General features: G+C 38.8%; 2 protein-coding genes across 7 annotated transcripts in view; both read right to left on the reverse strand.

Moving 5' to 3' along the window:
• Positions 1-9: 9 nt before the first annotated feature.
• On the reverse strand, positions 10-11,470 carry CENPU (centromere protein U). 5 transcript variants are annotated; one of them, XM_085058772.1, is made up of 12 exons: positions 10,967-11,465; positions 10,779-10,850; positions 9,799-9,916; positions 8,283-8,388; positions 7,624-7,714; positions 6,498-6,570; positions 5,393-5,558; positions 4,931-5,009; positions 3,803-3,850; positions 2,427-2,488; positions 1,028-1,184; positions 10-360 (listed from the first exon to the last, which is right to left on the reverse strand). In XM_085058772.1, the coding sequence occupies exons 2-12, from the start codon at positions 10,827-10,829 to the stop codon at positions 223-225; spliced, it is 1,089 nt and encodes a 362-aa protein (XP_084914898.1). In that variant the 5' UTR covers positions 10,830-10,850; positions 10,967-11,465; the 3' UTR covers positions 10-222. The 5 variants fall into 5 exon arrangements, with proteins under 5 accessions (XP_084914898.1, XP_084914897.1, XP_084914896.1 ...); XM_085058771.1 differs by having other exon boundaries at positions 10,939-11,465; XM_085058770.1 differs by having other exon boundaries at positions 10,779-11,464.
• Positions 11,471-12,510: 1,040 nt separating this feature from the next.
• The window catches only part of ACSL1 (acyl-CoA synthetase long chain family member 1), a 38,201-nt gene continuing 25,549 nt past the window's right edge, over positions 12,511-25,162 (reverse strand). For both annotated transcript variants that reach the window (XM_085058779.1, XM_085058780.1), the window contains exons 11-21: positions 25,074-25,151; positions 22,635-22,769; positions 20,869-21,003; positions 20,030-20,125; positions 18,939-19,011; positions 18,185-18,273; positions 15,675-15,791; positions 15,176-15,319; positions 14,518-14,619; positions 14,345-14,416; positions 12,511-14,145 (exon numbers count right to left, since the gene is read on the reverse strand). In XM_085058779.1, coding sequence (XP_084914905.1) covers positions 14,005-14,145; positions 14,345-14,416; positions 14,518-14,619; positions 15,176-15,319; positions 15,675-15,791; positions 18,185-18,273; positions 18,939-19,011; positions 20,030-20,125; positions 20,869-21,003; positions 22,635-22,769; positions 25,074-25,151 — 1,182 coding nt within the window. In that variant the 3' untranslated portion in view covers positions 12,511-14,004. The remainder of the gene's footprint in view (positions 14,146-14,344; positions 14,417-14,517; positions 14,620-15,175; positions 15,320-15,674; positions 15,792-18,184; positions 18,274-18,938; positions 19,012-20,029; positions 20,126-20,868; positions 21,004-22,634; positions 22,770-25,073; positions 25,152-25,162) is intronic.

Genomic DNA, 25,162 nt, shown 5'->3' on the forward strand with positions numbered 1-25,162 from the left:
ATTGTTCACAGAGTACAAGACAGTTTTATTACTTAAACTGGGATTGCTATTTCATTCATTGATATTCTGAGACTATTTACAATTGAAAGATACAATCTCTAACTAAGTCATTACCTTCTTTAAAACACTGAAACAAAATAGAGTAACAATGATTGAACAAGCTTTAAGCACTGACAATTCTAGTAACTGTTCCTGTGAATGTCAAAAGTCTTAAAAAGACACTTAATTTTCCTTTGATTTCCTCTCTTTTTGTACAGCCAGAGCCTCTTCCAGTTTCATATTGATATTCTCAAAGTGCCTTTCTGCTCCCAGAATTCTCCGAGACTCCACCAGAAGAGCAGGGAGGCTGGAAATCCCATACTGTTGATAAGGAAATAAAATTGCAAGGCAACATTTTAAACGTTTGGAAAGATCACTTACATATTAGTATTCATTTCTCCTCTGACTGCGCCGTGACTTTTAAAAGTGAAGATGAGCCAAAATTAGAGCATCTTCTGAAATGTGAGGATTTCCCTTACACATGGCAGGTGTGTAGCCTTGTCCACAGAAAATACCACACCAGGACCTGGGTGCAATGGGAAGGAGTTCTAAGGCTACATGAGAAGTTACTCTGGTCATGAAATACCAGCACTGTTCTTAGCATTAAATATCTTACATGGAAGTACCAGGGCTTTCTCTCTTTTGAACAATAACAACAAAAGAAACTAATTACTTCTGGCTCACTGTTCAATCTTCAATTTCTATTTAAAAAGTTACAACTACGGACAACCGTTTTGTTTCTATGGCCTTTGAATTCCTGGACATTGAGAGCAAGGCAGCAGAATCCTCTCTGAAATACTTCAGCTTCTAACATGAGACCAAAAAAAATGAGTTAGACTATAGTACGGTTCAGCAGTGATTCTCAAGTTGCTTCCACAAAGACAATTACCAAAATACTGCTACTTAATATAAGAAATGTTAACAAATTTCATAAATTAAAATAAAAACATTATTAGACCTGTGAAACACATGCAGAATATGTACTTACTACCACTTTTTCTTTTGGGTTTTCTTCTCTATAATCCAAACAGTCTTGCTGTAGCTCCTTTAAATCAGTAATTAATTCAATTGTTTGCCTCAAGGAAGATTTCCTTTCCTGTACCTCAGCATATTCTCTTTGTAGTTGTGTCAGTTGCGGTTCAGCTCTGAAAAAAAATCAAGACTTTGAGGTTTGCATCTGCATGTTTATTGCATGAGTTACTATGACCCTATTTCCTCTGAATGAATACTTAAAGGTTGGTCAGAAATACAAAACACAGATTACTACAGCATAGTGTTTAATTAGAACAAGTTTATTACTTAAACAGGGGCATGAGTCTAAATGCACCAAAAAGACCCAAACCTCTCTTTTGAGTCTGACAATGTAGCCACTCTTTCTTAAGAATTTAAATTTTTCACGTGTAGTTTCTTAAATACATCGTGTTCTGCTGCACAGCCCTGCCTGCAAGCTCAGGTGTTCAGTGCTTATGCTGAGGATCTACAAAATACCTATATGGCTGCTAAATAAACTGGAGTGCTCAATCCATTAAAATAGCACTCCAAAAACTGAGCACCAACAGCTATTTTCATCCAACAGGGTTGCAGAAAAAAAGCTTCCTTAAACTGATCAAAGGATTAAAACACAGCACATAAAAATGGGAAGACAGCTTTCAGTCTGTGAGGGGACTCAAACCCTATTAAAGGATGACTTCAAATAGTTCTCTGAGCAAAGTTTGTCCACAGTACTGCAAAGAAAAATGCCTCTTGTGGCTATAGAGAAAAGATTTTTGCCCTGTTTTTGTGGATCCAAGCCCATGGTTCCCTAGTTACCTTACAAGGTGTATGTTAAATGCAGCTTCAGTATAAAGCTTGTCACTTACAACCAGAGGAATTTTTGGGAGTCTAATGGTTCTTCCAAAGAACATAATTTCTGTGTTGTGTATCTAAACGACACTTGAGATTAATGCCAAGTTAGAGAAGGGGAATTGTGTGGCCACATGAGAAGGAAACAAACCACGTGCTAAGAGGAGCCCCTGCCAAACTGCAGATGTGAAATACAATCTTCTGCCTCAAAACCTAAAAAGTCATCTGTATTACCTTTGTAAATTTATAATCCAGCACCTTTGCAATTCAAATCATAACACTGGGGTTTTTCCTACGAACACATGGTGAAACACCATCCCAGTAACTATAGTTAGCTAAGAGAATGTGCAAGAATGACTGTCTAGGCAACTGAAATATGTAAAGGAGAGGTTATCATGAGCTTTTGTAAAAACAAAAAACAAGACAGAGCAGTTTCATCAAAATAAAATGAAAGAACAAAAAAAAAGTTACTTTCTCTTCTGAGTTACAAAATACCAGACTCCTTAAGTTCTTGAGGCTATTATTGTACATCATTAGAAACACACCCAATTAGCTCTTCTCTGACTTGCACCAGTCGCTGCCTTTTCTTTTTGATGTTTGCTATTGCCTGAAACAAACAGTGAGCAAAGTCTGTGAAACAGTTACTTAAACTTCAAAGGCAAACAACTCAAATTTCATTGTTTTGGTTTTTTTCTCTGAGGTTTTATGCTGATTCTCATTGTGGAAGATTCTAAGATACCAGACCTTATAAACTGCCATATTTTACATTTGTATTTTAAACACTTTAAAACTGTTTAAAATGTCAAACTCTAATCTCCATCCAAAACTTCTCTTAAGAAACACTGGATTTGCAAGCATACAAAAGGAGTTTGTGACATTTTGAATTCAAACATGACCAACTCTAGGAGGCTTTAGTTTTAAAAATGCAAACTAATATGAATATATGTTCAGTAAAATTGCCATAACAACGTAAGCTTTCTTCAGTATCACATCCAATTTAAAACAAAGAAAACTGATCATAAAATTATATTTAGCAACTAAAAATCTGATTTTAAAGAAATGTCTCAGAGGCAAACTAAGGATAAATCTAAGTGGCTGTGAATGCTAGATGTGCATTACGATTTTCATTTTACATGCAGAGCAGCTTACTGTATCACCTCAAGACAAGACTTTAGTATATTAATTGCTATTTCCCAGGATAAGCTTTATGTTGACTTTGTTAAAGCTGGTTTGCCATTGAAAATTTTGCAGAAGAGGTTAATTAGTGCAGAAATTCAGACATTGCCTAAGACACACTTAAATGTTAATGCTGTAGGACATTAACCTCTCCCTGACAAAACCACTGCAGTGCTTTTCTGCCCTTACTCTAGTGTCTCCTGTCAACATTCCCATTGCATTTTCAGTGAATTCCTACTCATTCTGAATGAAGAGAGGAACTGTCTTCCTCTCAACCAGAATTCTGCATCTATTTAGGGAATGCAGTTCTCTAAGACTTTTCTTTTAATTAAGCAATCCAATTCTATCCTCACAGGCTGCCATCTTTGTTGCTCTCCTAGATGTTATATTCATTTATGAGTCTTTAAGGTTAGCTCTCATTATTTAACTGGCTCTCCAGAGGCCTCACTATTACTCATTAAAAAAAAAAAAATCAGAAAGCCAGAAGAGTAATTGACATGCATAGATCCTACCCATCCTAATGTGCATTCCCTCTTTTTACACCATACAGCAGTATACATATAGAGTTTGCAATCCACCACATTTACTCAGATCTTCTCCAAAGAACCTCTGCTGGTTCCCTAATCTTTATTTGTGCAGTTGATTCTAATACACCTCCTTATAAATTATTTCTTCCAGTCAAGTTCTTGACATTCCCATGCCCACTACTGTATGCTGTATAATCTAGTGATATGTATGTATTTACCTTAGCATTTTTTTTCTTCATATTCTTTAATTCCTGGACTCCTGCTATCTACAGAGGAGAAGCATAATTATAGATTGATTATGGATCTTGAGTTCATCACTATCACCCTAAAAACATAGTTGTAAGAATTACTCTGTAGTAACATCAAAAGCTTTTTAAAAAAACAGCTCTGGTTCAAAGGGACATTACTGGTTGTGTATTGATTCTTTCCTCTCTCCTACATCCAGAAGAAAACCGTTACACAAAATATGTTAGTGCAAGAAATACTCCTTGTACCAATTACAGGAATACTACCTGCCTTAATTCTTCTGCATCTTTATGTAGATGTATAAATCTAGTAATTCTAACAGTTGTTACTTCTAATGAACCACTCAGAACTATTTTAGTACTGTAGCTTTAGAACTATAGCTTTTAGTACTTACCCATTGTACTTAGCACAACTCCTGCAAAGTTCTGAGTTCATTTTACTTGTCATAATTATCCTAATCTTTCCAGCCAATAAGCTTATTACAGAATTACAGAATGGGTCAGGTTGGAAGGGACCACAGTGGGTCTTCTGGTCCAACCTCCCTGCTCAAGCAGGGTCATCCTAGAGCACATGGCACAGGATTGTGTCCAGATGGTTCTTGAATATCTTACACTTATGATCAAAATGTGGATTAAAAAAAGATGATTTTTCCCTGGACTATGGTAGAAGCCTTACTCAGAAGTCACTGAGACAACACAAAAATTATATAATCGTTTTAAAACTCTAGTCCATAAGCTTTTAAAATAATGTTTGACATAGCTATATGCTCATTTAAATTACGCAGCTCTCCAGTTTTACTACATAATGATTTAGATATGACAAACACTTCAGGATTTTTGGATGCTTCCCTATTCTCAAAAGCTGACAATTTTCCAAAGTAAACTGCATGATAGCAGTGTTATGTCTAGAGGCAATTCTTGTGAAACCTTGCACAGAGGCAGCAAATCATAACATGCACACAACAAATTGTGTTCTCGTATTACTTGTACTCACAAGAGATTGGAAACTTTTACAACTTGCAAAATGGATGTGTAAAGGGCAATATAAAACTATAGGTATTTTGACCACAAAGTTGATTTTTTTATTGCTGGTGTACTTACAAGATCAGTGATTTGGTCCTTGAAAGCAGAAGAGAAGTCACTGATGGCCTTTTTGCAAATGTTTGATTCTACACTTTGTCTGGAGAAGTCAGAGGGACAAAACACAACCCATGTGGTTTAGTAAAGGGAAAATCTCATCCAAAACCATTCCTCTGAGTAACAAATAAAACCCAAAGTCAAGCAGCTAGACAGCTGCTGAGCTTTCATATACTAGCAATAGCTTCATTTCTACCTTGAAAAATGTCAACTGAGATGTGTTGTTTATATTTGGAAAAATATCAAATCCCTGGATATGTCAAGATCACATGGGAAAAAACATTTGTATCATAGAAACGTAATAATCATTAACATCAGAATGTAACCATGCAACACTGATTCCCTAAAGGATAGCCCATTAACAAAACCACAGATACTTCTTTTTAAAACTTTGAATATCCAGTCACGGGAAAGCAGAATATTTACCCGTAATTTGCTGCTATCTTCTCAACTTCAGCCAGAACAACATCCAGTTCTGTAATATCTCTAGAAGATCTCTTCAGCTCTTTGGGACACCAAACCTGTACAGAATGTGGGCTATCCACTGGAACTACAGAATAAATGTAAGCATTGCACAATTCAGGCATAGGTTCTAAAATGATAGAAAAATTATTGTACCCATTATCAAAAAGTTGTTAACATTCTAATACGAAATTTGAGAAGAGGGATATGTGAATTATTTAATCTGCCTTCGGCTGAACAACTATGATAGATTTATCTGGGAGTACTTTAGAACTGGGATGATCAATGACATGCAACGTAATTCTTATTGAGTCAAGCAAGCCCAGGAATACATCAGTAAACTGATAAACTACATAATGTACTGTAGACAATAATTTTTTGTGTTAAAAAACTATTGGCCTGAATTTGCAACTTGCATTATTGAAAGAATCATGAGCTTTATTTGTACACATTCTTTTCTTAATACCATATATGCTTCAAAAGCCCACAATACACAAATACATTTCTTTAAACTTTGCAATAGTATTACCAACTAATTCCACAAAAAGTTAAACCATGTTTCTTTACACATTTCCAAATGTAAATCTAATAAATGATGGGGTACTGTTCAAAGGAAGTCATATAACCAAGAGACAGTTTTTTTCCTATTGAAAAATGCCACTGTCTTGAAGCTCCCTGTCTCAAAAGTCTTTACACCAATAGCTGTGCCTGCACGGCAAGTCAGGGGCACTCCAAATTCTGCCCCACAGCTGCTGTTCCAGGCTTCCAGACCAAGGCATGTACTGACAACTCTCACAGCTTCATAGCCATGGCTCCAGGCTTCCCTCCAAAAGGAACTAGGCTGCTTTAGAGCTATAATGCACACCTATGCTTTACCCCTGCAGGGGAGCAATAGGCAAGTCCAGGGATGCAAACATGGGGATCAAATGGGGGTCTACACCAAAACTGAAACTAAAACTTCACATTGCTAGAAGCACTATGTTGCTACATTGCAGAAATGAAAACCATTGAAAAGCATTGATCTTGAATGAAGAAAAGCTGTATGGGAGTTCTGGAAAGTCTACTTTACCAGAAGGATCTGATGTGTTCTCATCTGCAGGCCGCTTCTTTTTTGCCTGGAATTGATCAGTATTCAGAGCCTTCTGTGATACGAAAAGCATATTAGGTTCCAAAATAGACCCTAGGTTTACCCATTTAAACCCCTGAGAGATGGCAATTAGGCAGAATGCAGGAAAGCATTTCCTGACTGAAACCATCAGTAACATTTCTGTTCCACCAGTCCCACCCTGCTGCAGGACAGCAGCTGCCTGATCCCACTGGCCACCAAACCATCAGCCACCAGCAGACATCCCTAGGGAGCTTAAGGACCCTTGGTTCAGCACAGTCATTGCCCAGGATTAACATTTGTTTGATCAGCAGTGCCTCCTCACCTTCCTTTTCACCCACATTCTGTCCCAATCTGTTCTCTACTTGGAGTACTTGGTGAAACCAGCAGCACTTCTACAAGAGTGCTGCAGGCATCCAGCATACAGATGAAAGACTAACACTCTGTAGGGAGTGTACAATTCCAATAAATTTCAACACATAAAAAGCTCTTATGCAAACTACTGCACAGCTTCTTTTATCATAGGTTACTTTCTTGAGCCTGCAGATTGTTAACTCCCATTGTATGTGTGGAAGCTAAGTGGGCAAAAAGCATTTTACACTAATTGTGGATTAAGTGTGGAAAAACACTCATTCAAAACTGAATGGCTTCTAATTCTAAGACATATTCAAAATTAATTTTATCAATATTCTTTTTTCCCATATATGTGTTTTCCTTCAATATCAAACAAGTAGAAATGATTCATATTCCATCTAGTATGCCATTCCTCAAGAACATACATTCTATATACAAAGAAAGTATTTGAAAGAAGGAAAAGAACATACTCCCAAATTAGCAAGAGAATAGGCTACAGGATCCAGGAACACCTGGCTGCTATATTCCCTGCTGACAGGATGACTTGTAGCTTTAAGCATTTTTTTTGGCTGTCTCACAGGAATACTCTGAGGATTCATTATTTTGGACACAACTAAGTACTAAGACAATACTACAAAACAAATGGAAGGTGTTTCTCTCCCCCCACCCTCCAAAGCAGGCATGGCATGAAGTAAACTAAAATTGACTAATAATACTCATGCAACATTTTCTGTACCGCAGTTTCCTTGAGGGGCTCCTCTCCAGCATCAGCTGTGTTGAATTTCCGAACATCACCACCAGAAGGCTTTGATTGATGTGTTTTTTTACTAGGAATAGAAAAACACACCCTACTACCCTCTGAGAAAGAATAATCTTCAACCATATGCACAACAGAACCTTGTGTTTTGGGGAACATTTTGTACAGCTACATCTCATGAGTACTATTAAAGTTCTTGTCTGAATTAAATAGCAAGACAATTTCAGATTTAAACCAAATTTGATTTAACAGTTAAGAACTATACTAAAAAATAATTTCCTCTGCTACATATAATTTAACTGGCTTCTATCCAGTTTTCAATTTTTCCATCTTTTAACTTTACACACCAGCATTTAGAGAACTAATTGATACCTCAAAGAGTTATAAAATCCTTTCATATAAAAACAATGCAGTAAGTACTTAAATCACTCTACTGCTTACAAATGGCAGATTCAAATTTATTCTCCCATTCCTTTTATACAATCTCCAACCTTACTTACTCATTTGGTTTCTTGTCTGGGAAATTTTGAGTAAAAGCATCTGCTTTATAAGCAACCAGGGAAACTTGACAAATAGAACATTTTTCCCTTTAGATCTAAAAATTAAATGCTGACAATTTTACTTTTCTTTCACCAGACCTTTTGTTTGTATTTTGCCTTTGCAGTGCTGAAACGCGACCAAGTGACTCATTTTGTGAATGTTCCTCTCCATAAGCATCCACAGCAGTACTGTGCAAAGGGTGATCTATAAAGAACAGAAAATAAACTGTATGAACACTGCTCCTATCTTTTAAGGCAAAGAGCATTGCCTGCCATTAAGCATTTAGTTAGAATTTCTGTAGTTTGCTAACTAATAAAAAGGAAGTTCTCATTACAAGTATTACTTGAGGATAATGAAAAAATATACAGTGAAAATTTGCACAGTTTCCATACCCATCCACCTGCTATTTCTTTACAAACCCAAACCAAAGGTAACTCAGCACGTACATAGATCAAGCAAAATACTTTCTTTGAAACACAGTTCAAGTCTCTCTTTGCTATGGCATACATAAACCTTCTACACATTTAAACAACTACTTCCTTGTATTTTTTAATATAGTTTTTAAGCTGCTTTAGTGGATGCTATAAGAAGGCAATTACTGCTGGTAGAGAATATTTGTAAGTATAGAATTCTTGAAGGTAGCTACTAAAACAGATTAGAATTCTGAGAAATTTAAGGTTTTAGCGTGCCTTCCATAGTATAAATTTCCTTTTTAAACACACTGCCACAAAACTTTTTTGGTAGTTTACATTAGTGTCTGTGGGCATCCTTTTTATACTCTAAATACATACCACAGAAATAAGGAAAAGAGCGTTTCATTTTGCAGCCTTGCCTTATAAACAACCCTTTTGCTAAACTGTTTTTTTATAGCTCATTTTTAATGCTCTTTCTAGTAGTCACATTTATATTTCCATAATTTTCTCAGAGTAATAACTATTCCAGTTGAGAAATAGCTCTTAACATTTTCTCTACAGCTTCTAATTACACTGTTTTCCATATATAAAGATATATATCCAGATAGATATAGATATAACAGAGGACTCCACACAGGAGCATCTACTCCATCTGAATTGTTTCTCTTCCTGTATATTGAAGCCTCATTTCACAAGTCCAATACAAAGCATGGAAGTGGTTTTAATCATTCACCAAAAATTGTATGGTTTTATGTTATTTTTTTAAAGTAACAGTTAAAAGGGGCAGAATAACACCCCTGCAAATGTTCAACTTTGCTGCCATGAATACTTTTACAATAGCAAACATTTTGCTTCATAATTTGTGTTATTTAATAAAGAGTAAGTTAAGATATTGAACTTTGGTGTTTAACTGCAAGTTCTTACACAACTGCAATATTATAATGTGTGAAATTTTACCATTCAGACTATAAGACTAGAATAGCCAGTATTTTTCCACTGACTTTTATCTGCACGTTACAGCATTATTCTTGTTATTACTTCCTAAATTACAGAAAACAACACAAAATCCCATCTGTCTCTCCTGCCACTACCTTCTCTTGGAGAGAACCAAAACCTTTTCCTAAGTAAGCACTGAAGTATTTTGCCCATGTGGTTGGTTTGTGAAAATCATACATTAAATGACATTCAAGTTAATACTAACCAAAGGAATCATCAAGCTCCTCAAGCTGATTTGTTTCTGCTACCTTCAATATCCTTGAGACATCTGGTTCCTCAAGTGGAAGTGATTTCCAGCGAAGATTGGGGTTGGCTTTGCGCTCCTGGATGGGTATGAAATTAACAGCCAGTTTATCCAGCTTTTTGAGTGTACAATAGATTAAATATGATAATGAATTTCAGGAACATATGACTAGATATACACTTAGACGGAATCATATCGACTCCTGAGCTATGGCATAAGGATTTGAAGCATATTTTTTCCTCAGGCTATGGGTTTTACACGTCAACAATTTAATCTATGCATTTTCTTTTATGACACTGCCTTTAAACTTTTGCCTGTTTGAAAGTCAATGGTCCATTTTGTACTATTCCTAAGAGGAAGAAAAGAAAACCCCATGCTAGCACGCCAAGCAGGGACTGCACAGCAGCTCCCGTGCAAAGCAAGCCCTGCATTAACACCTGTGCATCCACCTCAGAGACAGCGCCTGACTGCACAGTGACAGCACGGAATCACAGAGTACCCTGCACTGGAAGCGGGGTACCCACAGGGATCATCAGGGCCCTGCACAGGACACTCCAAGAGTCACACCAGGTGCCTGAGAGCATTGTCCAAACACTTTTTCAGCTCTGCCAGGCTGGTGCTGTGACCACTTCCCTGGGCAGCCTGTTCAGTGCCCAGCCACCCCCTGGGTGAAGAACCTTTTCCGGATACCCAGCCTAAACCTCCCCTGACACCTCCTCCCCAGCTTTCATGGCATCCCTTTGGTCCTGCCACTGATCACCACAGAGAAGAGATCCGTGCCTGCCCTTGCACGTCCCCTTGTGAGGAAGCTGACACCACAGGGCAGTCTCCCCTCAGCCTCTCCCCTCACGGCCTTTCCCCCTTCTCGCGGCCCTCCTTTGGACACTCGATAAAAACAAAACACTACCTGTTTGAATTCTGCCCAACCTAGCCAAACTTACCTCTAGCTTATACCTGGTCTGATCCTTTTTTATTTTCTTCTTCGAGGCCATTTCGCCGTTGATTATATGCTACTGATGCAAAACCGAGGATGAAGTCAGCGCAAAATTGTCCCCGACACAAACCGGCTTCCCCTGTGGGAAGTACGCTCCCTTCCCGTACTTGGGAGAGAACGGGAAATCTTTGTTACTTCAACTTATGATGCTCATCTCGCTTGAAAAGCAGTACAACTCATTTCCTCAGCCCAGGCCGACGTAGAGGTTACACACATATATATATATATATATATAGCACCTGTCAGCGAGCCAGCTATATGAAAAAGAAAGCGCGGCGCCGCAATTCACGGCTGTCCCGTCGCTCCACTGCAGCAGCTCTGTCCCGCAGATAGCCCTGCTCCCCGCCGAGCTCCCAGGCGGCCGGGCAGGGCAGCCCCGCTCCTCACCGAGCTCCCCAGCGGCCGGGCAGGGCAGCCGAGCTCCCCGCCGAGCTCCCCGGCGGCCGGGCAGGGCAGCCCCGCTCCCCGCCGAGCTCCCCGGCGGCCGGGCAGGGCAGCCCCGCTCCCCGCCGAGCTCCCCAGCGGCCGGGCAGGGCAGCCCCGCTCCTCACCGAGCTCCCAGGCGGCCGGGCAGGGCAGCCCCGCTCCCCGCTGCCCTCAGCGCAGGCTCCCTCCTCCCGCCGTTGGAATCGCGCGCGCCGCGGGCGGGAAGGGAGGAAGGGGAGGAGCGGGCGGAGGCGCGGGCCGGAAGGGGAACAGCGACAGCGGTGTCACAGCGCCTTCCCCGCCTCATCGCGCTGGAGTGCATTCCTTGGGCCCAAGAATTCACCCAACCTCCCCTGCTTTAGCCAACCAAGTTAAAACAGTGAAATAATCACTTTCGGATCAGCACGTGGCAAATTCTCTTTAGACTTCTAATTTGGTGGTTATAGCACCCAGCCTCCCGCGGCACAGATAAGACAGCACAGCTTTGTTTCTGTAGTGATGGCTGTTCCAGAAGGGGTTCTTTAACAGAACGTTACGAGCATAAACCTTAGATCCAGTTCTCATCCATCTCTCAGCTGTCTCCGCTAGGAGAGGTGTGGTGACACATCCCTGTTTTTCCAAGCAGCAGGAGGATGTCATTCAATAAGTGAAATTTGGTTTAGGTTTCCTTCAGTATGGAAAAAAATGTTCAAAGGAACATCTAATATTGCTTAAAAGGAGAAGCTCTACCATGAGTAGAAGAGAAGGGTCCTTAGTATCTCACACTGACATCTGTATTCACAGGGAGCTCTAAACAGTGTCGGTGCTGGTGCTTCATCGACCCTGGTCTGGTAACTGCCCCTGAAATCTGTCGTACCATACCCCCCCATTTAAGCCAAATGCACGGTGTGAGGACAGAAATAAGGGAACCCACTACCACCCAGGAGCTGCAAAAGAGTTTCAGAAAACTCTACCTTTCACGCAAGTAATTTGAGATGATGGTAAGAACACAACTGTCAGAAAAAGACAAAAGATTTGCTTGTTTAGTGATGTACTGAAAGAGCAAGTTACAAACAACAGCATCCCTTTCTTACAAATATTGGCCAACACCTTAAACATAAAAGGTCACTTTCCAAAAGTAAAATGTAAACAACCACCCTTTATACCGTATTTAGTATGTCTGTAGCAATGGAGATTTACAGCTTATCAGTTAAAAAATTACATCTGGGCTTGTTAGCAGCATTTTTCCTTGAAAAGCAAACACATCACAGCACTGAAATGCAGAAATATTTATTTTGGTTTCCTTCATTGGTTTTGAAAATTGTTTTGGTTTTATAAAACATAGAAATAGCCAACACTAAGCAAACATTTGAATTTCAATGTAACAAACTACTGCTCTAACATTTGACTTGGATTTGTGTACCTGAATTGCATACACATGAAATTTTGCTACAGAGTAGTGCATTACAATCACACACAAATCTTAGTGCAAACCTTGTTGTGCTTGTATTTTACATATATCCATGTTTTCAAAAAACAGCAATGAATGTTAATGCAAAACCAACTCTGTTAAGGATAGCAAAAGACTTATGCTGTAATAAGGCTTATTTCTGCTGATTTTTCAACCAAAAGATAACTAGTTATTATTTTGCAATTTATCTGGGAATTAGGTTTTTATCCCTGAACAAATACCTATCCTGGACCAACACAGTTCTGTTGGCATATATAAATAATTCCAATTGCTGCAAAGCATCAGGCAAAAACATTCTACCTGACCTATTCTGCTATTCAGTGAAGAATACTCAGTGGCTCATACATAAAGCACAGAAAACAGAGGTTATGTTAGAAGCTCTTCCACTTACAGAGGGCCTGGTGCATTTTTATTAAATGCATTTTAAATACAAGTTCATTACAGGGAAACAAGTGGCTAGTATAGGTGCAATGTTTACCCTGACTGTTAGCATAGCCCAGCCTCCTGATTTTGTTTTAAGGTCTCTAGTGTTCTTGACAGAGTTGGGTTCTGCCCATTTGCAGGGCTGGCACCACTCCAGGATCATGCTACTGTAGCAGAGGCTACACCTGCTGAATGAACTGCATCCACACAGCGTAGAACCACCATATGCAGACTTACTCTGAGGAGCTTCTGTTCACTGGTCTTTGTGTGGAGTGCTGACTTCTACCTTATAGAAGTACATCTCATAACTGGCAGCAGATGTAGAAGGGAGACAGCTCAGATGCCTTGCCCCAGTTAATGTTGGGACTAACAAAAGATGTGATCCCAGCTACACAACTGTAAGGGTTCGCAATTTTTGGTGGTTGGGTGGTGGAGTTCTTTTTTTAACAGATTAAGTAATTTTTCTGAGGATGCAAGATACTTAAGAGGCATTTTCAAAGCTGCCAAATCCTTTGTGGAATTGACAACTGCAAAACACACTGCAGACAGCAAACATGCTGGCAATAAAACCTTAGTTCCTTGGTGAATGAAGGTGAGTCCCATTTTTGACCAAGGAAATATTAAATAACTTACATATAGTTACCATTTATAGTTAAGGCTCTTTTTGGAAATTGTAGGTCACCATAAAAACAGTATGCAACACAACTTGACAGTAAGGCAGTGTTCCATTTCTTCAATGTTCCTATGGCAAGTACCCATTTTTGTACAAGTTAATGATTGCACAGTTTCCTTCCCTATTTTTGCTGTAGTCAAAATACAGATATGAAGGCCAACAGTAGACAGACATGTGCCACTTTCTTCATTCCATTTGCAGTTACATTTTGGCATTAGCATAGAGTTCATCTATCTGTGACTGGAAGTATTTTCGCAGTTCTGGTCTCTTTGCCTTCAGTGTTGGTGTCAACAGGCCGTTTTCAATAGAAAACATTTCAGTGTGCAGGACAATGTCTTTCACCTGGAAAATAAAAAGTTACTAGCCAACCTGTATTCCTTGAAATAGACAAGACTGTTAAAAACTTATCCACACATCATAACAAAGCCAGTCATTTGACAAGTCTTCCAGACACAAATTAAAAGCAGTTTCTGGAGAATCAGATCATACTGGTGTTCACAAGTTTAAAGAATTAGGTATTTGGTTCTCACAAGCATCATACCTGTTCAAATGACTTCAAACCAGATTCTTTCCCAATTCTCACCATGTCCTCCAGAACGTGTTTTTTGACATCCTGTGGATACAGAAATACATTGTATAGCTTCATGCTTGCACAAGTATTAACTTGAAAAAGTTGATGCAGAATAGCTAACTGTTCAGTTAGATATGCCTTACCTTGTTTTTGCATAGCTCTTGATAGGAGCCTTCAAATCCCTTTTTCTTGGCCCAGTTGTGCAGAGTCTCAGGATCAGGTACCACAACAGCTACTAAGAAGGCCTAAAAAGATAAAAAAAGTAAAAAGCTTGACAAAAATTCCTAAGCCAACACTTTAGTTTCTACACATTTCTTACTAGTCAGCTAGGCTTTGGGGAGCATTTCTGATCCTGCTGTAAAGTCAGCAGCTTTCTGCTACCTGAACACAGGAGTGCAGTTCAGAAGCTGAATTGAAAGAATTACTCCTAAGACTTACATTTCTATTTACACTTGAAAACCCCCAAGATATCCAGGTTCTTTCTTGGTGTGTAAGGCTTTTTTTGCTTTCATTTTTGTTTGTTTGTTATTTGGGTTTTTCCCTCTGCACAGTGTTAGCAATTTATATACAGTCATTAATACACAAGTTAGTTCAGCCCCACTACCTACTCTGAAACTAAGTCCAGAAACATGCTATGTAAGTGCTGGAATCCAGTCAGAATCAAAATGTGTAATGATAAAAAATTAAGATAAAAATTTAAATTTCAGTCCCAAAGTTTGGGGTGGGGGAAGGAAGAAAGGAAGACTCTTTTCTGCAGTCTCATTTCCCATTAATTTTTGACATTACCTGTAAAATGCTTACCTGCAAGCTCTCTCCATGGACAAACACCTGTGCAAGTGCTTCACATCTCAGATACACATTCTCTATTTTCTCTGGTGCTATGTACTCTCCCTGGGCTAGTTTAAATATGTGTTTTTTTCGGTCAATGATCTTCAGCGTACCATTCTGTTGACAGAAATAACTTTCACTCAAAAGAGGCACTTCAAGCGAAAAACCAATCTACACAACTTATGCATGCCACTCTGGCACAGTAAAACTGTGCTACAGTACTGTCAAACAGATGTTAGAAGAAAATACATTATGCATCCATCTAATCTAACTGGAGAAAGCCTCAGGACTGGCACTGTCAATACTTTTTCAGCTCCAGGCACACAGATTTAGCTACAACAGCAGTTCTCCTCCTCAAATTTTTGTCTTTCACCTAACTAATTCTGTTCAATATCAAATACTTTCTAATATATTTGTTAAATTTCTGCTAATAACTGTGGAAGTACCATTTCAGCTATGTAAGTTAACTTACTGGTAGCCATTTCCCAATATCTCCTGTGTGAAGCCAGCCATCTTTGTCCAGAGCCTCTGCTGTTTTTTCTGGATCTTTCAAATAGCCACGAAACACATTTGGCCCTTTTACACACACCTGAAAACAGCCATTTGTTAATATATGCTACCATGAAGGAAAGTTAGCAATCACTCTTAGCAGCAAATGCTTTCTCCAATAACCCCACCTTCTGGTTCTTAATAACTCCCATTAAAAAGTCAAGAGGAAGTTTGTATTTGTACAGAAATTTCTACTCATGATTTTTGGAGACCTAATGTTTTCCATTGGTATGAAGTATAATAAGAAATTGGAAGGATCTGTTAATTTCCAGTCTAGCAGCAGTGTTCCTACCCACCATTTGAATAATTGCAGCCTATCAGAAGAAATATAGTTTTATTTATTTATGTGAAAAAATTCTGCTAGAACCAAAAATACTGTGTCTCAGCCTGGCAACATGTTCCTTTCAGTTTTGGTAAACAGCAGAGGTATTGTGCTAAAACCAGTGTGGGGGGAAAAAAAGCTGTTTATCAAGCAAATGGCACATTTGTTGTCCAAAAATTAAACTAGAAGAAATTACTAATGTAGTTCAGCAACTGATTCTTGAAAAACTCATCCCACATATTTTCAGTGCCTATCCAGCGTGCTGGTGAACTACAATACAATGAACATGAGATGTCAACAGGAGGGAGATCAGAGTATTAGTGAGTGTTCTCATGAGCTTATGGAGACAGGACCAAAGCAAAGTAATGTTTTACAAACCAAGTAATTTGTTAAAAAACAGACCTTATCTGGAAGGATATGAATAAAAGAGAACTCTACATGTTCCAGTCAAGTCAAAGACTGATCCATCAAAGGTTAATTTTTCACAGCTCCTTCTCACAGGAAGGCAGTAGGTGACAGCCCTTCCCAGTGGAGGCAGCAAACCATTTATCTGTATGCTGGTAGCTGGCAGTGAGACCTCATCTACATATGCTCATATACAATTCTATTCACAAATTTCTTCTTCTTGAACAGAGATAACTGGCAAAAGTGGAAAGCAAGGCTGACAGGGCAGAGAACATTGAAAGCTTACTCTCAGAGAAGGAAACTAGAAATGTTTAATCCAGCTGAAAAGCACACAATAAGGAGGAAGACTTATTTTAGGCAGATTGATAAGGAGAACCAATTCCATAGCCATGGGCTTTGAGCTCTGGGAAATGAGTTACAATGCCTTTTTCTTATATTTAGAATAGTTCGTACTCAGGAAGACAGGTATGAAAGACTAAGGTGGCACCTGATATATTACAGGGCTACCATTTTTATTCAAGTCCGAAGTAACTCCTAATGCAGCAAACTTTCACATGAAGTGCAAGCAATACAATTTTAAGAGTTTTTTGTTTAAAAAGCTACTTAACTATTTCTCATTATAAGAATTCGTACTCAATTCCTCTAGCAGACCAAGCTTTAAAAGCATACTTGTAGTGAAGCAAAAATTGCTGAGGAAAACTAAATAGGGAGTAATATGCAAGACAGAGGAACTTTGACGTTGTTCTTCATTTGCAAGCAGTTTCCCACCAACGAGACCAACTGAATCCTTGTGAATTTCTGGGAATCAAAGCCCAATGATTTGTCTCTAGTCTCACACAAATTACAGCCAAAACAAATAAAGATTATTAATTTTTTGTAGCCACATATTAGTTACTTGCTTAAGCTACTTTTAATTTCTCACTCCCCCAGCTGCCCCCACAGCCTCTTGAAAGCATATGAAAGACACCACAGTTAATTTGCTTTCAAGGCTTGGGGAAAATAAATTACTACATGAACATCTGTTCAAAGTATATACACAAAGTTCAATCTGTATATACTTTACTTGGAAACAAGAAATTTAAAAAGACAGCATATAGCATCACACATAAAGCTAAGTCCTCAAAATGTAATTCGTAAAATGTAAGTGTTTAATTTGTGCAGGCTCCATAAAAAGGTTCAGAAAAATGTGCAGGAAGGCATTACAAATCATCATCAGCCTTCATAGCACTTGACCTCCACTTCTCTTAGGAGTTTCCAGCCACTCTAAATTACCTCATCTCACACATCACAAGCTGGGTAACTGGCTACATGCATCAGCTGTTCTCTGGCCCTTGGTAGTGGAGTGGGAGGAAAGCTCTCTGCCAGCACCCTACTGAAGGATAACTGCAGTATGAGGTGGCTACACTTCCCAGCTATCCTACAGCTGGCAGATGTTGCCTTGGCCATACAATCATATGTATGGTCACAACCATCTGTAAACCTGTGGGACAACAGATTGTTACGTAAGCTGTTTTTTTTCTCCTCCAGTATACTATTTCCTGGTTTGCTTCTGTGAATCATTAACTAATCTTGCATGCAGACATCTTAGATTTTAGGTAGCAGGCCATGTTTAGCCCTTTTACTAAAATCAGTTGTTATTTTCAGGCACAAAAAAAAAATTCCAAGATTTCACAAGAGGCTTATACTGACTTTCTGAAATTACTTACCTCACCCTCTCCTTTGGCAGCCAAGTAATTCATTTCTTGTACATCAACAAGCTTGATGGCACTGCATGGCATTGGTGCTCCAACATGACCTATTAAATAGAGTAACACTTGAATAGCCTGATGCTTTTCAGTCAGATTCTGAAAAAAATAGGCTGCTTACACACTGAAGAAAGATGGAAAACTGATTTCTGGTAACTTAAATTTGCTGGGACCGAAACATTAAATTCTCATTTATCCCTAAGTATGTTAAAAGCTGAGCCATGTACTCAGGCTTGCTTTTTTTCTTATAATCAGGATTCTCTCTCTACAGACATATTTAAGTAGCAGAAGTCCCACTATAGTTTCAATTAGAAATATTATTTCAGCTAGGGAGTTGGATGTAACAGCTGAGGGGAGTGCAAACTGTTCATTCCAACACCAAAAAATTCCATTTGCATTTCCAGCACTGCCTTTGTACACAGAAGACTCCTATTTGATAGAAACTACAAGGGTTAATACTATGATGTCCCTTCTCCTAAATCTACACTTCAACTTACAAGAACAAATCCTATTAAAAGTTTGAATTACTGAACATTCATAGCTATTTAGGGGTAGAAGTGTCAAGGGATCAAACTTTGGTTTTCTTCAAGCAAAATTAAAAAATCTTATCCTTCATAATGGATGTTACTGAAGCTTAAATAAAGTGATTCAGGGACCTCTGAAAAATTTCAAGACCCTGAAATTTAACAGACATGTAGACAGCTGAACATCATACCTGCTGTCCAGTCACCAGGCAATGACAGGGAGCATCCAGCTGTGCATTCAGTCTGTCCATAACCTTCATAGAACTAGAAGGTGAAATTAAAATATAATCTAAGACCATTACTTTTCAACACAAAGTTTCTTCATTAAAATGCAATTAATATTTTTGCTTCTTTTCTTCTAATTGTTTAAATTTGAGTGTACCAAAACCCTCAGCATCTTCTAAAAAAATACTGATATATTAGTTTTATCACAATACAGAATTTTAAGTGCTAATATTCCACCTTCAGTTCCAATATTTACTCAAAGTTTCACTCAGATTTCACACAGCATGTAACACCTGTTTAGATTAAAACAGAAAGCAGCAGGAAGCAAGAAAGAAATGAAGAACCACAGCACTAGCTGTGAGTTCATTCACTTAATTTAAAAATAGGTTTGTCTGAGACAGCCAGAAATGGAATCCTTATGCCCCATCACAGCTCTGATTGTTATACACAAGACAGGCTTCCCTTTTCTGTGCAAAATGCATTGTTACACCAGCACACCACTGAAAAACTTCAAGTTATGGAAGCCTATATTTTAGAGTATTTTTGTTTTGTATCCTTGAAATTTATTTCAACACATTTGTTCTGTTCTATGCCATTGTTATTCAAATTTTAGCTCCAAAAGCATGTATTTTGAAGAGGCTCTGAAGATAAAGGCAATGTGTACAATCTGATTCACGCCAACCTCATCTTCAAAACAACAACACTACAATATCATCCCATTGATTATTAGATTTTCTACAGTACCTACAAATACTTCTGTAAGCAAGGCAAACTCCAGAAACTTAATCTAAGTACATGACTTATTACTTACTGCAGCCCACCAAAAAAATCTTTCCTCTACGACAGGTCAGCTGATTACTTCAATTAAAAGACTTTGGGACGAATACAGAAATCTCAGGGGACTGTGAGAAACTCGAGAAAACAGCATGCACTTTGTATAGTCTCCAAGAGCACCAGAAAGAGTTATCCATATAATCAGACTGCTAGAAAAGCTCTAACAAAGCTGAAGCCAGGTATTAAAATATTTTAGATTTAGGATTAAGGCCAGGCAACTCACCTGACAGCCAAGAGCTGTTCTCAGAAAGGTCAGTACGCTTGCAGACACAGGTGCTGCTCCCGTAATCATCAGCCTTACTTTTCCTCCCAAACTTGCCTACAACAGACACAAGATACTGTGGACACCAAAAGCATTTTTAGAGATATTTCCAAAATCGTCTTCTATGACACCCTCAGCCGCTGTTCACCTACAGTGCCACCCAAATGTTAGAGAATAAAGTTTAGTCTGCTATTGCAAGCTCTCTTTCCTGCAGTATTTTTAGTCTCAATGGCTGGAAGATATGGTATCTCAAACGTACAGTACCTATACAGACTATGGTGTCAATGCAATGCAGACTCTGCCAAAAGTCTGAAGAGCTTAAGCCATGGCCTTACAGTGATGGCTTTATTTTTAACTGCCTTGTATCAGCTGCTCATACATCCTGAATGCTATAAAAAGCAGCCATATGGGCATGTTGTACAACCAAGGTTAAGGCCATAGCAAGTGAGTGTCAGATATAATAGCAGGCATAACTTACTAGTGACCAACAGGGAGAAGACAGTGGGGGCTACAGGTGGCACTGTGTCATACTTAGCATTCTTCCTTCAGAAGGACAGTGATTGCTTTCAAAGTGGTAAGAGAAGCACCAGATTGCTTCAGAGTGACTTCCTTAATACAGTTAGCTGATACTATGAGAACTAAGGGAATTCAAAAAATGAGGTTGAAAATAAAAAGACAGCTCTGATTTTTGCTCTGAGTAGCCAGGTAGTCTGTAATCAGTGAAAAAGCCTTACCAGATTATAACCATTCATATAAAATTCAACAATTGCATATTTCAACTCAGAGGCTTTCAAGCATACCTGTATTTTGCGGAAGATGACTTTATCCCAGAAGCTGTTATTTCTAACTATACCACTTCTGAGTTCTGCTTCTTTCCTCTTGGAAGCAAAATCCAACAGCCACCTCTTTAATGAGGTATCTGCCTGCCCAAAAATCTATTAAGAAAGATGAACTATGGTTAGAGGCCTCATATACTACCATTCCCTTTTTCTTACAGATGTATGGAGACTCTTAACAGTAAAAAATAAATCAAAACAAACTTTATTGATGATAGGCATCTTAATTCTAGTAAGAAATAATTGTGCATTTTTATTCTGACCTCAGTTCAAGCGCTGAAATCAGCACTTAACTAATTCTTGATATCCATCAAACTGTGTGATGTTGTTTCAATGCATAATTTCTTCATTAAAATGTATGAATGAAAATGGATGGTTTACTTCTCTATTCTAGTATCATCGAAATTCAAATTGAGCACAATCCTCAGCATTTTCTGAAAAGCACCCTATCACAATACATAATGTAACACAGGGTGTTGTGAGGAGATGCAGGTCACTATAGAAACACCAAATGGAGATCTGTGTTGCATATACAAATTTGCACTTTAGATCACTTTTCAAAGGCTCCTTCTAGCTGTTCTCAGGAAGCCAGAGAGCAGACTCAATAGCAAACCACACATCAGTATATTCATTTGGAAAGAAGACGACTCAGCATTATGACTGAAAGCATGCAGACTGCGGCATTATGTTCCCCTGCCATGCCAATTCCCCAACTTGCTGGCTTCACATGCTACATTACTGCAAGGCTGGCTGAGGTTGAAACAGTGCTACAGCACTGTGGAAGCCTCAGGGCACCAGACTAAACAAGCCAGAGGAAATCATGAGAACAAAGTCCCAAGCTTTGACTTTGCTTCTCAAATTCCAGTAGAGAATGTGTGAGCAGAATAAGGGGCTATATTTTAAGTACTAAAAGCTGGTCTCAGGTTTTCTTCCACTCCGAACGCATTCAAGTTGCCGTATTCGCTCCTGAGGCCAAACAGAACCTTGTGTTACTTTGTATTGCTCTAGTCTCATGATCAGAGAAATGTCTGGGCTAAGACAGCATAGGGAGCTCTGCCATTTCTTTTGCAGTCACAGGACTTATTATATCCTTTAGCTCTCCTGGCTGTATCCTAAAAGGAGTCAGTCACCCATATGCACAAGGCCAATTAAAACCTGAAGTTCAAGAAAGAACCTACTTTCAAATTCCCATCTCAAATGACCCTGAGCAGGCAAGCAGCACACACAGGAGGGTGGGGCTACTGAGATGCCTTCTCCCCTGCACTCCCAGCTGGCTGGTTTACCATTCTCCCAGCTAGAGCACACTGGCTGCTGTGTAGGAAACTTGTGTGTCCATGCAAACATAGGCAAACACCTGACCTTGCTTTGCAAATTCCACTCCATGAGTCAGATGCTAAAAGCGTGGCATGCAGATGCCAAGCCTCATTTTCGTGTTGTATACTAGACTTAAATAACTTGCTCAGCTCAAAACACAAAGTCATTAATCAAAATAGAGAGAATCAAGTCCCCCAGTCAGACTTCTGAGCACAGTATTTGCTGCCTGAAAGTGTTTTAATGCAACCAGTACTATTCCCTGCACTTTCAGTTCTCTTTTAGAAAGAGATACACACATCTGTTAGCATGCCAATTTAATATCCCAGGGCACAGTAGTTACTCCTACTCCGGCAGCACAAACTTTATGGAGTCTCTTAAAAGCCTACACAGGTCTGGACTCCTGCCTGTATACTTACCTTGTCAAACATTCTGTTCAACAGTCTTGGTACTACAGGAAATACAGTTGGCTGCAGTGTTTTTAGGTCATCCATTAGTAGTCTGATATCCCCTTGAAAGAATCCTATCCGAGCTCCATGGCACAGAACCACACACTGTAATAAAAAAGTAAACACTCTGAAAACACAAAAGGTACAATGTGTTCCAGCTGTATTTGACAATCTTATGCAGTGCAGACTGTGCAGGATCCACCTTATTCTCTCAACTTCTGGACTAGTTTTGCAGCATTCTCACACTATATGACGGGACTAGAAAGACCAAGTAGCAAGACATGTCTGGCATATACCAGACTTTCAAGCTTAGCACAAAAGCCCCTATCCAAAAAGGACAGCTGGTCAAATAAGGCAATGCCAGTGATTCAAGAGGTAGCAAAAGACAGAAAAGTGGAACTTGTCCATTTGAAATATTTACCAAGCTTATTTAAAAATACTAGACTTCTGTTTGTCCCCTGCTATATACTAAGAAATTCTGTACTTATAGTCAGCACATGCTATTAACTAGTCCAGTGAGGATTTCTGCCTTATGCTACTTCATTTCCATTCCTTACACTCTGGTTTTCCTTCTCATTTCACAAGACTGATGTGAGCAGACGACTTGTTCTTAGGTGATCAAGATGCTCTTTACAAGATTCTAGCAGAGCCAGAGCTTATTGCTGTATCACTTCAGACCTACACAAAGGAAGGCAGACTTAATCCTGGTGGTGTTGTATATTCTCTGTCTGGAAACTAGAAGTCTAGAAGCTTCACCACCTACCTTACATTCCCCTTTCTTTTTCCTGGTTTTGTTTTTAACATCCCTGCTCTCTTTGTGTTTATGCCTACCTGCTTTTATTTCTTCTGCATCTTCTGTAATACCTACTCCTTCATTCCCTACTATCCATCCTCTTATTTGCTGCATGAGTCATGCTAAAGTGTCACTTCCTCCTCCACCTGTGTTTTGCTACCCTCTGCTAAAAGCCACAAATATATCAGTCCACATGGACTGAGAAGGAACTGCCTTTACTAGGTGGGAATGTATTTGTCAAGTCAAGTTCATTAACCCTCTAACTTCCACATGATGCCAAAAGAAAAGGAAACATCAACTTTACAACAGAACTCTAAAGACTGATTCTCACAGAGCCTGTGTTCATGTCTACCCCAAACAGCAGGAAGTCTTTTCTCTTTTGTACCAAAAATATTCTTGTGTAATCTCCTTATGTAAATATACCACCTATTTTGTACAGGCTTCAAACAGCAGAGGAATACTGCAATCCAAACACTTTTTCATTTTGTCCTTTAAAATGCAAGTTCCCACTCAGTTTCCACTGCATAATCAAGAGCAGAGCTGTTACCTACACAGTTTGTATGTTCTAGTGCAAGACAGGGAAGTGAAACAGACTGAGGTATAACTGATAAAAGGTTAGCATGAGAAAAAGTGCTGAAAGCCCAGGTAGAACCTGTACACCACAGTTATGTCCTATTCCCAATCTTCATTATATGTATCAGACACACATATGAATATACACTTTTATAAGTACATATATGCATACTTTCACTAGAACACTTAGGATTCCTAACAGAAATCATAGGACAACTTCTGGCTTCATGTGCCTTTTCATGCTTACATGGATGCTGTTTATTTCTCTATATACACCTTCAACATATGTATTTGCAATCTCACCTGAGGAAGAGGTGTTAATTCAACTTCAACAAGTGCAGTAATTAATACCTGTGCCTCTGCAGTATATAAGAAGTTCAAGGGAATTGCATCCATTCAATAATGCACAACACCCAACCATGGGCCCAGAGATCCTTAAGACTGCCAGTATTAAGAAAACTTCAGCCCTCTCATTCTCAAAAATAAGCCCCAGATTTTGCTATGTGGTAAAACAAGTGATCCAAGAGAACAAAGTTTTGTCACTAAAATAGCATTAACAGCCACTTTAATTTCCTAGAAGAGAATTCCACTGAAACAAAATCCCTTCCTCTTTACTGAAATTTCTTGGAAGCAATGACAAGTTTAACCAACGTAAAATTAGTTTTGTGTAAGCAAACAGAATGTCTCATTATAATATAAATATTTGAAGCTTGCAGACTAAAGAATGGTATGGATTTTAATAATGCACTAATTATATCGGAGGGAATTTCTAGGCAGTGTACATGTGCTAAGGGATTGTCTCATGTTCTAGCAAACCAATTTCTTATTAACCCCAGCTCAAAGGTTAATGTTTCTATTTTGGCATGAAAACTAATTGTCTAGTGCTCACTAGATACTGTTCATGGAACACTGCTTTCCTGAACCTTATTTCAAGCTTTCATACACATTTGCAAGAGTCAAGAAGGAAAAGCATGTATCACATGGAAGCATTCTGTAAGAAAAGTAAGTTTCTCAATAATTTAGTGTAAGAAACAGATGCTTACCTCAACGATTCTTTCAAACATATGAGCCAGGGGCAGGAATGATATCAGAACATCATCAGTGGAAGGCATAAATGTTTTCTGTAATTGTT

This window comes from Lichenostomus cassidix, chromosome 4 (assembly GCF_008360975.1).
Source record: "Lichenostomus cassidix isolate B80296 chromosome 4, HeHo_3.0, whole genome shotgun sequence".
In the NCBI taxonomy this organism is placed as follows: domain Eukaryota; kingdom Metazoa; phylum Chordata; class Aves; order Passeriformes; family Meliphagidae; genus Lichenostomus; species Lichenostomus cassidix.